Source organism: Drosophila grimshawi, unplaced genomic scaffold, assembly GCF_018153295.1.
Source record: "Drosophila grimshawi isolate 15287-2541.00 unplaced genomic scaffold, ASM1815329v1 contig_44, whole genome shotgun sequence".
Taxonomy (NCBI): domain Eukaryota; kingdom Metazoa; phylum Arthropoda; class Insecta; order Diptera; family Drosophilidae; genus Drosophila; species Drosophila grimshawi.
The window spans coordinates 10,417,016-10,431,524 of record NW_025063240.1 but is presented as its reverse complement, the minus strand read 5'-3'; the positions used below and the strand labels follow the sequence as shown (position 1 = coordinate 10,431,524).

General features: G+C 42.7%; 2 protein-coding genes across 4 annotated transcripts; both read left to right on the top strand.

Moving 5' to 3' along the window:
* Nucleotides 1-806: 806 nt before the first annotated feature.
* LOC6557790 lies at nucleotides 807-5,845 on the top strand. 3 transcript variants are annotated; one of them, XM_032741096.2, is made up of 7 exons: nucleotides 807-917; nucleotides 976-1,393; nucleotides 1,452-1,702; nucleotides 1,769-2,362; nucleotides 2,438-3,287; nucleotides 3,346-4,007; nucleotides 4,066-4,158. In XM_032741096.2, exons 1-7 carry the CDS (start codon nucleotides 834-836, stop codon nucleotides 4,093-4,095), a joined length of 2,889 nt encoding a protein of 962 aa, XP_032596987.1. In that variant the 5' UTR covers nucleotides 807-833; the 3' UTR covers nucleotides 4,096-4,158. The 3 variants fall into 3 exon arrangements, with proteins under 3 accessions (XP_032596987.1, XP_032596982.1, XP_001984645.1); XM_032741091.1 differs by having other exon boundaries at nucleotides 3,349-5,845; XM_001984609.2 differs by having other exon boundaries at nucleotides 3,346-5,845.
* A 1,139-nt stretch (nucleotides 5,846-6,984) lies between these two features.
* On the top strand, nucleotides 6,985-8,249 carry LOC6557964 (basic helix-loop-helix neural transcription factor TAP). The gene has a single exon (XM_001984610.2). It carries the CDS (start codon nucleotides 7,040-7,042, stop codon nucleotides 8,240-8,242), a length of 1,203 nt encoding a protein of 400 aa, XP_001984646.1. The 5' UTR covers nucleotides 6,985-7,039; the 3' UTR covers nucleotides 8,243-8,249.
* The last annotated feature ends 6,260 nt before the right edge of the window (nucleotides 8,250-14,509 follow it).

Genomic DNA, 14,509 nt, shown 5'->3' with positions numbered 1-14,509 from the left:
CAATCGATATAAAATGGTGCTCTTACGTAGTTACTAATTGATTTTGCCACTGATAAATCGGTTCGCAGTCATTGTAATCTAACATAGCGGATAGCTACATGTGTTTTTGTTTGCGGCAATTGTAAATCATTCGCCATTTACATGGAAAATATTATTTGACTTTGGCCTAATTTCTACGAACCCTAAATATACAAATTTAAGCTATTAGCTATAAATCTTAACAATGACTCTTAACATAGCTGAAGTTGCAGTCATGCACTGTTGCACGCGTTGAAGCCCCGCTTGTTGACCAACATCCCCCCACACATACACACACATATTTACTCTTCAGAAAGGACACATTTCTATAGGAATACCCTCGACGCTTCCATTGTGTAAGATGAAGTAGCAGACGCAGTTGGCAGCTAATAATAATTTGTTTGCACTTTGCATATGCCAGCTGGCCAGCAAAACGCCAATCGCATTGTGTTGAGAGCATGAAAATTTAATTTTATAAATTACTGAAATCTCTTGTAACACATTATTTACACAATTTATATATTGTGAACACATTTGTAATAACAATCTGTTAGTAATAATATTTAAATGTATAAAATAAGATTTGTAAAAGGATTTAAGTTGACTCACATTTGCTTTTGAAAACTGCCGCATTTTGCTAGCTGACTAAAGCTGACAGTTATCTGACAGAAGATTTTATCGATAAGTATTCATTAAATAACCTCAAACTCACATCTCTAACAGAAATTCGTACCGGCTGAAAACTAAGAATTTTTTTGCATTCTTTTTAACAAATTTGTTTTTATATGTAATGAGCATTTCATAAAGTGCTCGACATGGAAATCATACTGCCCGAGCAATATAATGAACAAAGATTTCTCGAGTGCGCTTCGCAGATACAATATGACGAGTTTAACGCAGTGAGTGCAGCATGTAAATAATCTTTACAAATCCTAATGTTATTCTTTGTTGCTGCAGAAAATGTTGGCGTTCTTCGTGAGCTGCAGCGATGTGGATGTTTATCAGCTGATACCCGAAGATCGCATCTTGCAACTAATCTATGGCTGGGATGTGTGTCGCCTGCACAGCCGCGATTGCATCACAGAAGAAGTTGGTCACATCGTCCGATTGCTAGCGCACCATTCACTGCAGCTTTGGTTTAGCCAGGAATGGATTGGCTGCTCAGAGAGTCTCCAGCGCATGCTTCTCTACTATTTAAGAAAGAGTTTCGGTGCTTTTAAGAAAATCAAGGGACTATGCGATATCGACTGGGAATATATCCTGAACTTTCAAGCCAGGCCCTGGAGTCTGCCCTACTTACAACAACTCTTTGGCAGCTTACTCCAGCATAAACATAGTGTGATAGAGCACGCTGTGTCACCAGCAACTGCAGAAGGTTTGTTTGCCTTGGTACATGTTTTAGAGACATTTACAAATACATATTATTTTGGCAGATCTAACATTTCTATTGCAAGAGCGCCTGCATCTTATAATCCTACGTTTACTAAAACTCTTTGATGCTGGCAGCTGGGAAGCTGTTAAGCAACTCTCTCTACGTGTTCTTGCTGCCTGGCTGAAGCTCAATCAGAGTCCATCTACTCCGAACTTGCCGTCTGAGGAATCGTCCGTAACATTAGTTGGACATCTTTATCTGCTCACAGTTTTTGTAGCAGACGATAATCGCGGGTATATGATTGACAATATGGTAAGTCATTCACTGTACCAACAAATGAAATATCTAATTGGATAAATTCTCTGCAATCCCGGACAGATGTACAACATACGCTTCTACGCGCAGAGCATGGAGGAGGCGCCAAATGCGGAGGAAATGGGCTACACTCCAGCTAGACTGATTGCAGACGTTTGTGTGCGTCTAGGCCTAGGCAAGGATGATTTTTTCGAGCACATCGTATTTAAAAAGTTCAATTTAAGCCTTGTGACCTCATTCGCTGTTATGCTGGAGGCTTATACCAGCTATGTGCTAGGCAATCAGCTGTTAAAAATGATGGCACTCAATGAGCATGACTTTTTGGCGAACTTGGAGAAATTCAAAGTGCTTATGCATCGGTATGTGGAAGAGCGCGAAAATAGTGAACGCTTTTTACTTAATGAGCTACAGAAGCTGGAGAGCCAGCGCAATAGCCACGCCCTCCCAAACACCGTTAACCTGAATCTTAACTATCAGCAACAGATTTGCAAGGGCAATCGTGCCAGCAATATTGGAAACTATAAGAACTGTGACGATGATGAGAAGCCGCTGTTGGACGTGGACGAGGAACTGGATAGGCAAATAGATCCAGTCTTTCAGAATGTGCCCAACAATGAGAAAGTGTTGGACTTTGTTTATAATTTGCTGGCACAGAGGGTAGGTTTTTAGCAATCCTATCATACACGGCAATTATACACGCCAGCTAATCCTAATCTATATTTGATTTTACAGAAATTTAGAGGCTGGCAGTTTGCAAAGATTGCCTTGCTGCTAAAGATCATTGGCCAGAAGCTAAACACAATTGAAGTTTGGCGTTACCATCCTGGACTGACAACAGAGTTTATGCTTAATCTAGAGCATAAACTTTCAGATAACTATGCTGATTTGGCGAAGGTGTTTTCGGAGCATGGTTTCATGGAGGCTGAGTTCTGGCTGACTGCGTTCTATCTGCATCCAACGCGCAGCAACTACTTTGAAGTCAAGCGCTGCTCGCGCATCAAAAAGAAACGAAAGGACGATGACGAACAAGTCACTAGCAGATCAACTGTGCGTGCCGACAAATTTGAAAATATCAAATATGAGCTGTTGAGCTCAACGATTGATGTGGATGAAATTGTTGCCATTACCAATCACAGTGCGCCCGTAGCCGACTATGATGATATCTACAAGGCGCTTCAAGCGCTGCGTCTGCCGCGCAGCATACTGAAGGATCTGCTGACAGTGGCCTTTCAGCCGCGTAACAAGCGCTACTCCTGGGCGCTGGAGTGGAGCACTTTGCACGAACGATGTAGCGCCTTGCTGAAAAGTACAGATCTAAAGCGAAAGTTTGTGGCTCTCAATATGGCTGAGGCCAACGATCGACTAAAGTTTTTGAAAATTGACTACGCCAAATACAAAAATCGGCCCCAATTAGACTATGGCACCATCGAAGAGGGCTACGAGAATGCCGCAAATACAGCTGAGGCGGAGGTTGAGCTAAGCGCCGAGGATGAGGATGAAGAGACAGCACAGAAGGCAGCACGAGAGAAAGCAGAGAAGGAAAGAAAACGCAAGCGGAATAAGACCAAATTCTGGACAGAAGGTATGTTAGGTAAATAGATATCAGAAATATTTGATTTATAAGTTATATGTACTTTCAGTAGTATCGGAGGACGAAGAGGAGGAGGAGGAGCAGGAATCAGATGATTCAGAATCCTATTACACTGGCACCGGGCGACGCACTCGGGTACGCGCTGCTGCAGTGGTGGCCAACGCCATAATCTCTGATATGGACCGAACCATGCGCAGTGGCCGCCGCTCGCCCGCAGCTCCTACTGCAGCAGAATTGGCGGATAAGGAAGCACCAGACGTGGTGCCACAGACCGACACTATGCAGTCAAAGCCTCCGCCGAACGAACAACAAACCATGCCGAGCCGCTCAGTTGGTGAGCTGCTGCAGTCGCAGGCAAAGTACACGAACGAAACGACTGGGTTCAAGGCATTCGCCGACATTTGGAGCTTCGAGAAGGATGAGCATATCAGCATTAAAAGTGATGAGAATATGCTGATGGAGAGTAATTCTCTTCTGAGCAAGTTCAGAAGCTTGCAGGGTCTAAGGCAGAAAACACAAGCGACAAGAAGTTGCCAAGTATCGCCGCTGAGGAAGAAGGACGCATTAGAACTGAACGCAATTGAAACTGAAGTGTCGCGATCCGGCAGCCGCAGCAACAGTGATGCGGACAGTTTGCAATCGGGAACATCGATGATAGCGATGCACGATGCCAACGAGTTCGACGAGGGACAATCTGAAGGATTTTCTGGTGTAAGTAAAGAGTTAACGCCCCCGCCGGCGACAACGTCTGATTTTACTATGGAGACAGAAGTGTTGCAGCTCAGCAGGAAGTTTCTAGCCACCGATGACGCCGGATCGGAGGAGACGGTTACTGCAACTGAAGTGGAGAGCGATACAGATCCAGGAGTAGATCCAGCTCAACCGACAACAGAAAGTATAGTTACACTGAGGCAGCCAAGTGACGGGCAACCCGAAGAGTTCATATGCAAGCCACAGACAACAGAAGATAGTTCAAGCCCGGAGGAGGAGGAAGCCAATACTGCAGTTAGCGAACTCGATGCACGTCTGATCGAGGAATGCCTGTCGCGCAAGGCCGAGGTACGTTTGGAAATGCTCACATTGCAGGATATTGAACAGTTGCGCGGTCTTCGAGTGCGAGTGAAACGCACCAATTTCCATGACTACTATCGCGAAAAGAGGATAAAGAGCAGTCGCAGCAGGCCCACATCCAGAAACACGGTGATCCACAGTCAAAGTCTCACGGAAGACAGCAACGCATCGACACCCACGTCGGAGCTGACAAGCAGATTCAAAAAAGTTATAAAGCGATTCGTGCACATAACATCCGATTCGAAGCCGCGCCCCAAGCAATTCAAACGCTTCAAGCATATCACCTCAGACTCATCCACTTCAACTGATCCCGATGAAACTGCACGCCCCGCGTCTGTGCGACGACGCCGTGGTCACAAATGGACCCAAACGAGGGCAAAGAAAATGAATTTGAAGGCGGAGCACGTAACTGCGGATACGGATGTCATAGAACTCTCCTCGGACTCGCTATCGTCGTCAGCATCGCCAGTGCCTCTGACGGTGAGCCAGTTTCCGGAAGTGGTCATGGGTTTGGAATTGGATCCACTCTATGAAGAAGAAGTTGTGCCCTTTTGAAGAAAGGAAACCATTTATTCAGCCTGCTCTATTTTAGGGCTGTCTTTGACTAGCCTCGAGCTACGTGTTTGTATCGAATGCAATTGGGGTTGTACAACGGGCACAGTCCAAGGGAAGGGACGGACGAAGCTTGTGCACACAAGCAGCTTGGCAAATTGAATTTGCCTCGCTTGTTAGAATGCAATTAGCCTGAGGCACATATTTCATGCGTAGTAGTAGTATTTGCTTTGACTCGGACTGCGTGAGGACTTTGATGAAATTATATGTATACATACAGCAGCCAGCACGCAGCCTGAGTTGTGCCATACTGGTTTTTCCAGGCTGTAAAATTTACTATTTTGGGTGCGACAAATGTTGAGAATATACAAAGATGCAACTCACATAATATTTTACACATTTCACTTACTAATATCAATATGGGCGCATGCTTCCGCTCGCACTTCAATTAACTGTTTAATTGATACGCCTTATGATTCCGCTAACCCATAATTAGCCACACGCGTCCGATCAGCGGCAGCCACTTGAGCTGGTCAGGCGTAACCAACAACAACAAATGCGTGCATCGCCGACACGTGTCGAGTTGTGAGAATTTTTTTTTGTCAACAATCACAATGTAATAAAGCAAATTATGCAAGAGGCGAAAATTTGGTAATGCTTTAAACTTGCCGCAAAATTATGAACTAGCTTAGATTTAAATTACAAAAAACTAATTGTATTCAATACTCTACCTGAGAAATAACGAAAATTGAAATAACCAAACACGGGTATTATATATTTATAGCAAGCTAATTGTTTTGACGACTTTCTGCAGATTCCAGTAAGGCAGTCTTAAGAGAAAAGCCATCAACATGTATTATAATATTGGAGTAAAGAATCTGTATTAATGTGTCAATAAATAATATACGGAATTTTTGCAAATAACATATATTTTGGTTGAACAATTGAATATTTAGAAAAGAGTTAAGTAAAGAGTTACTAATATCAACAATTATCATAACATTAAGCATTTAACATCCTAAGTACCGCTGGTAATGTAAATTTGTGTCACTTAAGAATTAATTTATAAAGTGCTCACTAGTGTCAACAATTCATCCGCAGTTGGGGCACATATCATAACAAGCCTGCACGTGGCAATTGGCAAGTGGCAGCCGGCAGCCACTTAAATCTGCAATCCCGACCGCATTTCGTGTCCTATCCCACAGCACAAAGCCACCCAAAGCGGCACATGCAGACACTTGAGCAGTCGCAAAATGAAAGCAATACCACATGCCACAAGCTCAGAACTCCCAGTTGTGTGGCACGTGCCGACGCTTTGCGTTAAGGTGGGAGTATATCATCTTCACATGTTGCGCTCCGCGAAAGTGTTGGCTGCTGCGTGGCCACGTGCCGGTAATTCGTTTAGCGACAGGCGTAAGCCCGTAATGATTACTGCGAAATGAAAATAAAAGAGTAGCGCTCCATTCAAAGATTGAAGTGGAGACCACTGAATGTGGCTAAATGTGGTTACAAAAACAAATGATAAGACAAAGTGCATGTCGCTTTGAACTTTGCTGATCCTCGACGGGCAAACAGAGCAGGGCAGAGAGATAGACATACGGTGAACTCATCCTTCCGATTGGCTTACGTGATGGCGCGCTAGCAAAGCGTAAAAAATGCTTGCATTTTAACTGGTAGTAGTAGCAGAGCCTGTGTGTGTGTGTGTGAGCTGTGCTGTGCTGTGTTGTGTGTGTTTTCTGTTGTGTGGGCAAAGCAACCCCCAGGGCAAGAGCGAGCGAGCGGCAATCACGGCGCGCATATCTTTTGGGATTTGTGACATGGCGCCGCCATCGTCGCGACCGACGACAATGCGCCGAGGGTTGTTGCCGCCTAAATCAGCGGGCTTACTGGGCACTGAGCTCAACAGCTCTGCAACACTCGCGCACTAATGGCTGAAAATAAAACCGGCGCGCACTCCTGTTCAGCTTTTAGTTGGTTCGGGCACGCGAAACGGTTAAGGCTATACACACACACACGAAACCCAACAACAACTCACGAAGAACTTTCAAATGCGTGTGGCTGACATTTGAGGATAGTTACGGCTACAGCTACAACTACTCAACTACTCACATCATCTCAACATGTCCGCCTGCTACAACGCCTACAATCCCTCGCAATCCTTTGCGTTCGACGAGGACGATGACGATGATGCCTCGTTCGACAGCGGCTACGAGAAGAGCTTCGAAACGGATGCGCATGCGAGCTCACGCCGTCGGTTGAATTTTGAGGAGCACTACAACGGTACTGCAAATGCTGGTGCTACGCCGCCTGGCCAAGCTCATTTTCCTTTGGCGTATGCCGGAGGCAGTGGCGGCTGGGATGGGCAACTGAATTCACCACCGTCGACGGCCGGATTTGTGGGTCTGCTAGACAACAGCAGCAATCATAGTACACGCAGTGGGCGCACTCTCGTTGAACATCTGAATAGTCGTGCGACGGCGGCGACGACGATCGGATTTGAGCCACAGTTGACAAGCACGCCCGTCAAGTCACCGGAGGATCCGGATGCACCACGACCGAAGCGCAAGTATGCCGTCGGCAAGAATCGAGTTACCCGTTCGCGTAGTCCCACTCAGGTGGTGCGCATCAAGAAGTTTCGGCGCATGAAGGCTAACGATCGGGAGCGGAGTCGGATGCACAGTCTCAACGATGCTCTGGAGAAATTGCGGGTGACGTTGCCCTCGCTGCCTGAGGAGACAAAGCTCACCAAGATTGAGATACTGCGCTTTGCACACAACTACATCTTTGCTCTGGAACAAGTGCTGGAGAGTGGCAACACTATTAATCTGGATCTAGAGAAGCTGCAGAACTTTACGCTGAGTGGTGAACGCATTACAAAGGAGTTATTCGATGCACTCTTTGTGAATCCTCAGCCATTTCCTATGTTCGGCAGCGGGCGCATCTTTCCATATGGGCCGCATCATCAGACTCCAGCAATGCACTATCCGTCAACTCAGGGATTGGATTATCAGTCTGCACAACCACCTGGCTTTGACTTTGGCACCAGTATGCGCTTCTACCAACAACAACAGCAGCAGGAGCAGCAGCAGCATCAGGGACTTAGTCCACAACAAACGCGATCGGGTCACTTTTCCCAGGAGAAATATGATCTGTTCCGAAGCAACTTTGAGGCAGCTGCCAATGGAGGACCATCGCCCGGTACCGAGGCTGGGCTGCATCAGCAGAGTAGCTTCTATACGCAGACGCCGCCATGGAAGGAGTATCAGGAGGAACATCCGCAAAATCAGCAGTCGCTCTATAAACAGTTTGCTCATCAGGTATAGCATAGTTTCGCGGGCATCTTTGGTGTCGGTCTTCTCTGGGTGATATGTTCGACAATGTGTTGATTACAACGGGACTGGCATCTGGGAACGATCCAAGGTCTGCTTTAGTGATTGACTTTTATTATCTAAGCAAAGTGTAAAAGTCATTTGCATAAGGCAGCTGAAAAATCTGGAATTTTATACCTTTCTAGACATCATTTCCGTTGAGGCTCACAATCAGTTGATATTTTGCAATAAGTGAACACCAAATTGATTGCAAAAGCATTGCTAACCAGCTGGCTTTATTACTCAATTTGATTAAATTCATTAAGTTGGTTCCACAAACAAATAACCAATGAGATATGGCTAATGTCAAAGGTCATGTCAAATGCAGTTTTCAATCCAATAGATTTTGGCGTCTGCTTGAAATTGATTACTTGTTTGTGGAACTAACTAGTTGACTATTGAACCTAAAAGAATATTTTATAATTACATCTTAAGAATCTAAAAGAATATTTTATAATTACATCTTAAGAATCTAAAAGAATATTTTATAATTACATCTTATAAAATATTCTTTTTGACCTTCATATTCTTCTATACTTGCTATATAATAACTTCAGTTGTCCATATATGTTTAGTAAGAGCATCCATGTACCTGGCTAATAAGCCATATATTTATATCTGCGCATCTCAGTTAGATGTTACGTAACCAAGCCATTACTACTAATCATGTATCCTTAATGAGTTTTAAGCAGTAGCTAAAATTGAAACAACTATTGGGTTCAGGTTTAGTTTAGTTAGTGGGTGAATTACAATTGCAATGCGATAAACGAGGGCTAGTCATTTTGAGATCAGGTTTAACTTTTACTGTACGTGATAAGATACAATTTTGTAAACTATTAAAATCTATTTTTGCTAATAAAGTTGAACGAAGAAAAAACCGAATAAAATGCTGTTTTGTAGGAAATTGTGAATGGAAATTGTAAAAGTCAAGGCAATTCCTGGTAGCAAAAGCAAACAACCCTAAGCTGCAGTGTGTGTTATATGTGTGTGCAGATTTCAGATTCCAAACAAAAGACTTAAATTCAAATAAATATTGTATATTGCAGTGCACATAAAATGAATGGCTCTCTCTCTCTCTCTCTCTCTCTCTGTGTAATAACTGTGCGTCTGTGTTTGTGTGTGCGTAAATGTGTGCAGCTTGTTTATCGTAGGGGGCATTTTTGCGCCCTTACAATTCGACATGGGGTGAGTCGAACAATGGAAAGATTGCCCGTCACCTGCCACAGAATTACGAGTACAAAACAAATGTACCAATGAATGTACCGAAAACCAACAGCAACCAAGGCAGCAGCCGACAATCCTGAAACATGAGCCAAGTGGCAGTGGACCTGCATGAATGCCACTCAAATTATTTAGTTGAATGAACCGGCAAGAGTCGAAATAAACTGACTGACTGACTGCCTGACTGCCTGTCTGCCTGCCTAACTGACTCACTGACATTTTCCGTTACAAGGAAAAGCGAATACGCCCAACCCCCAATAAAGGGTGACTTCGTACACTAAAAGATGCAGTATTCTAGAATGCAACTTCTCAAAGTTAAGACCGATGAAGTAAGCCGCTTGCTCTACCGCTTGCTGTTTGTCATTTGTGCAGCTTTGTTGAAGGTGTCGGGATTTATCTTTACAATAATCATTATTATAGCCAGGACATTGGCTGTTGTTGTCGCTGTGCTGGTGCGTTACAAAGGCGCAAATACGCAGCGGGTGAGCTGCTAAGCTGCATACAATTCCACAGAACTGGCGCTGAGGGATGGATGAGGGCAGCAGGATACGCGGGGACAAGACTCGACTCAGAAACCGGGCTGGCATCATTAGCGTCCTGCATGCTCTCCGCTGTATGACGGGGTAGCTGTAGATGCTTATCGGCGGATCAATAACGGCATTACGAATAAGTCTCGTCTCGCCTCCCTTTCACTCTTCATTCAGATGCTGTCTATGTATATGACTATGCTAATGCTCTGCGAGGCCGGCAAAACAATTTGGAGATTGCCCTAAGATGATAAGAAAACCAAAATGGAAACAAATTGCCGGCACGGTGCAAGTAGCAAATACAATACGATTGCGTCAAGTGCAGGTCCTCTGGGTACAATTCATATCCGACCCACTGAGCAGCAGCTTTGATTCCAGCCGGAATGCAAGCTGAAATTCATAAATAACAATGCTATATTTTCAATTTTACGAGTTTGTAAAAAACTGCCCTAAAAATGTCAAAGGAAATCTCTAAAATTGTCTTACCAAAAAGAAAAAATAAAATCTTGATTATAGATTGTGGAGTCAATATAAGTAGTAGCCTTTTCTTCTGAATGACAAAAATAATAACATTTGCCTTGTGAGAGCTAGATCTTCTTTGCTAACTGCTGCCTGGGTTGAAATACCTAGAATATCAACTGTTATGTAATAAAAGTCACAAAAATGGACATACGTAGTCACATAAATTATGAACATCGTGTAATCCTTGTTCAAGCATAAACGTGCCAATTTGTCGTTTCAGTTCCGATTCCGTTCACAAAATAGGAAAATTGCAAATCGAATTTTATTTGCCGAATTGATTGTTTTACGCCTGTTTAGCATTAAACTCATATGCGATTCGTTGGCACACATTTGCTAAAAATAAAACACACGCTTTTAACCCTTTGCGGTACACGTGCAGCATCACACATATCCTGTGCCCCTTTCTTACCCCTTTTTTTTTGCAAACACATTTCGCTCTGGTGCTGTTGTTGGTTTTATTTTTTACGGGTATGGCGAAAGCAGAGTCGAGCAAGTTGCTCGACCTTTTTAGCAATTCATTGCCCTGCTCGAATTGGTTTATCTGTGAAATCTGTGACGTCGTGTTGTTTGTGTTGCAACAGCACTCATCGCTCGGGGTTCGCATATGTATATATGTGTGTTACTGTTACTCTAACGTAGGTCCTAGGCTGTGCCCTACCTTGCCCGCTTTTGAGTTGTGTGCTCATCTAACCGAAAAACATTGGATAAACAAACAGCCGCTCAAGTATTTTGTTACATTTGTTGCCGCTCCGAGGAAGCCAATCTGTCGCATTTGTGTGCATGCTCGTCCTTAGGATAACCAGCAGTCTATGTGTGTGTGTGTGCGAGTTGAAACTGTAAAATGTGATGCAAGTTTTGATTGTGATTTTAATCCGATCTGAGCGGTTTTAGTCAAATTTAAGCAGATTTGTGTCACATTGTAGCAGCCGAAAGTGGTACACAAAAATGTAAACACATGTAAATCAAAAAATCATATTAGATACACATGAATCAAATCACTTGCAGTTTATTATTATATAAAATTACTTCAATTTTTATGTGTTACATTAATAGAAATTCTAGTTAGTTTCCTATTAATCTGTTTTCTTTTTCTATATATATTTTTGAAAATTACTGTGATTTGATTAGATGTGTAAATTAAATTGTTATCCTTTGGGAGAAGTATTTTTGTAAATGATTCCGATTTAATTTAAATGATACGATCCTCAGTGATTACTTAAAAAATATTTCAGCAGCATTTCGAATTTGATTTTATTTATTTGTGCATTGCAACTGTTCGCTCTTGCATTTGCAATCTCCGGAAATGACGTTCCTTTTACAACCCCAGGATAGCATACATATTTCATATTCCAATCACATAAAGAATTTTCCGTTTCCAAATGAATAAACTGTTAGACAAACAATACATTAAACTTTACAACTTCACACCCGCTGCCTGTGTACAGAAACCATTAGAGTTGGCCAGTTCTACCCCGAGACCCGAGACCCGTCGTTAGTGTTACGGCAGGAGCGAAACTGAAGCTGAGGCTGTACCACAAAACGGCGAGTTGATTGTTATGCAAATGAGGACAACCAGGACGAAAGCATGCACGCAACCCCCAATACACATGCCGGGCCCATCACTACTCGCTGTTCACTAGGTTTTGGGTGCAGTTCATCAAGTGGTCATAAATATATTTGGGTAAAGGAGCATCAGTGGCTGCCTAATTAATATGCAGCGCCATGTGCATAATGAATGTGACATTCGTAATTTATGCTTGATATTTGTTAATTTTTTTTTATTCGCAGTGCATAAATTGAGTTTAAGGTTGGTGCTAAAATGTCGGCAAAACAACGGTTTCATGCCCAGTTATTGTTAATGTAAACAACGGGCGATTGAATGCAATGCTACCCGTTGATAAATGGAAAGGCTGTGGAAAAATTTCTATTGATTGTCGCTTGCGCCTAAGCCGCAGAAACTATTGCTTCCGATTGTTTGTATTATTCGCTCTAATGCCACTTCCGGTTCAGCGAAAAACGCGCGAAAATCCTGTGATTAAGCGGCCATTGTGAGATTCTATATAAAATATAGAAAATATTGCGAAAAACTGCTGTTTTTACCCCCAAAGCGCAGAAATCCTTACAAGTAGTTAACAGCAATTACAATTGCATGAATTGCTCATGGCAGGGTGTGTTCTAAGTCGCTTTTTATGGCACCTCTGTCAGGGACAGGGACAGCAACAGAAGGCAACCGTTATGATTTAGATGGATATATAGCAATGGCACGCAAGGCTTTGCTACCCTAGATGTTCTTGATAGAAAGGGTCTATCAAATTTTTCATATATTTTTGTGAAGTTTATATAATATTTTCCTTATAAGTGGAATTTTTAAATAGTATGTATTTTGCCTCAAGTCATACTTCACATATTTTGATAACTTAGTCAAAATTTAAATGAAATTGAACAGTAGAAATGGGACCAAGAGTATTTCATATTTTAATACTAAAAGAGAGTATATTTAAGTCGAGTCACTTCGTGTTTAGTTGTCTACTTTATCGCTTACAAATAGTTTTTGCCGCAAATGTTAAAATGTTAAGGAAATGAGCGACTTCCCCTGCGAGAGAGTCGCACGAGCTCACTCATTAATTGTTTGCATTGTTTGTCCGTTAAAGTTGGACATCTGGCCAGCTGCTGCCCGCTTCCCCTCTCTCCCACTCACTGGCTGACTGCTCGGCTCACTGACTGACTATCTGCCCGCCAATGAATCTAGGGTAAAAAGTTGATATGTATTTTACTACTTGTTTTTTGACACTGTTTACGCAGGACACCTGCACTGTGTGGGCAGTCAGGCTATGATTCTTTGGGTACGGGTTCTCTGCAATTGCTAGCACTTGTGGCTGACTGGGCATGGAGCTGGCTGTTCACTGGCGCCACCTGGATCATGGGCATTAATTGGTGATTATTATAGCTTAGATCCGTGGCAGTTGGCGCCGTCATTGTTTAGCCAGCAAACAAAAGAGGGACGCAATGTCAACTGAGTTTGAAGTGTGATTTACGATCGCCATCATCAATCAATGTTCAAGTGGAAAGTGATTTGGCAACATTTTTAATGGGAACGCGGGAATACGAATACCCGATGTTCGGTTTTTGGGTTTTATGCTAATTGCACCGCCAGATAGAAGTAAAAACTCTACAAGTACTTTGAAGTTTCACAAACTGTAGTTACACATCTCCAGACAACCCCCAGAAAATGACAGACTTGCTTTGACCCAAACAACACTTGATTTGCTGTTGATGTTGTTGTTGTTGTTGCTGTTGCGATTTTAAAAGTTATAAAAATAACTCGTTGGATGTGGCAGCTATTTCGGCTTCTGCTAACTACTTATACTTATATACCAACCAGCAACCCCTGATCAGTTCATCACACACACACAGACATACACACCCTTTGGCTTGATGGTCTAGCGGCAGGCAGACAGTTCATTTACCAGCATCATCATCCCTTGTACTTGTTCCTGGCTGTGCCGTCGACTGCGACTGCAGTTGCCTGGGGCTAATGAGCGCCGCACATTAGTTTTAACAACATTTATTATTTATGGGTTTCACTTTTTTGCTTTCTTAGTGGAAGAGTGGTTAGAGATATTACATATACATTTACACAGTGGCGCATTTTGTAATTCAAAATTTAAATTGCAATTATTTTAATCACATAGATTTTAATTGGAAACTGGACTTTTTTTCTTCAAATTATTTATTATATTCTGATACTAAGAGAATATATCCATTTTGGGCCTAGATAGAATAACCAGTTACCAAAAATTTATTCCGCATGGAAATCTATAAGTTTCACTAAATCTGTGGAGCGCAATAAATATGGGCTGTGAAGGTTAGAAAGACAAAACAAAGCAGTCGTAAACGAAAAACGGGTATATTTAGTAATAGCTAGCTAAAAAATATGGTAAGTCATTATTTA

Bases quoted from the DNA above. Each gene is read 5' to 3' on its own strand.
- LOC6557790 (XM_001984609.2), top strand. From the start codon at position 834: ATGGAAATCATACTGCCCGAGCAATATAATGAACAAAGATTTCTCGAG. The intron at 1,703-1,768 runs GTAAGTCATTCA...AATCCCGGACAG, and splicing joins GGTATATGATTGACAATATG to ATGTACAACATACGCTTCTA. The intron at 2,363-2,437 runs GTAGGTTTTTAG...TTGATTTTACAG, and splicing joins ATAATTTGCTGGCACAGAGG to AAATTTAGAGGCTGGCAGTT.
- LOC6557964 (XM_001984610.2), top strand. From the start codon at position 7,040: ATGTCCGCCTGCTACAACGCCTACAATCCCTCGCAATCCTTTGCGTTC.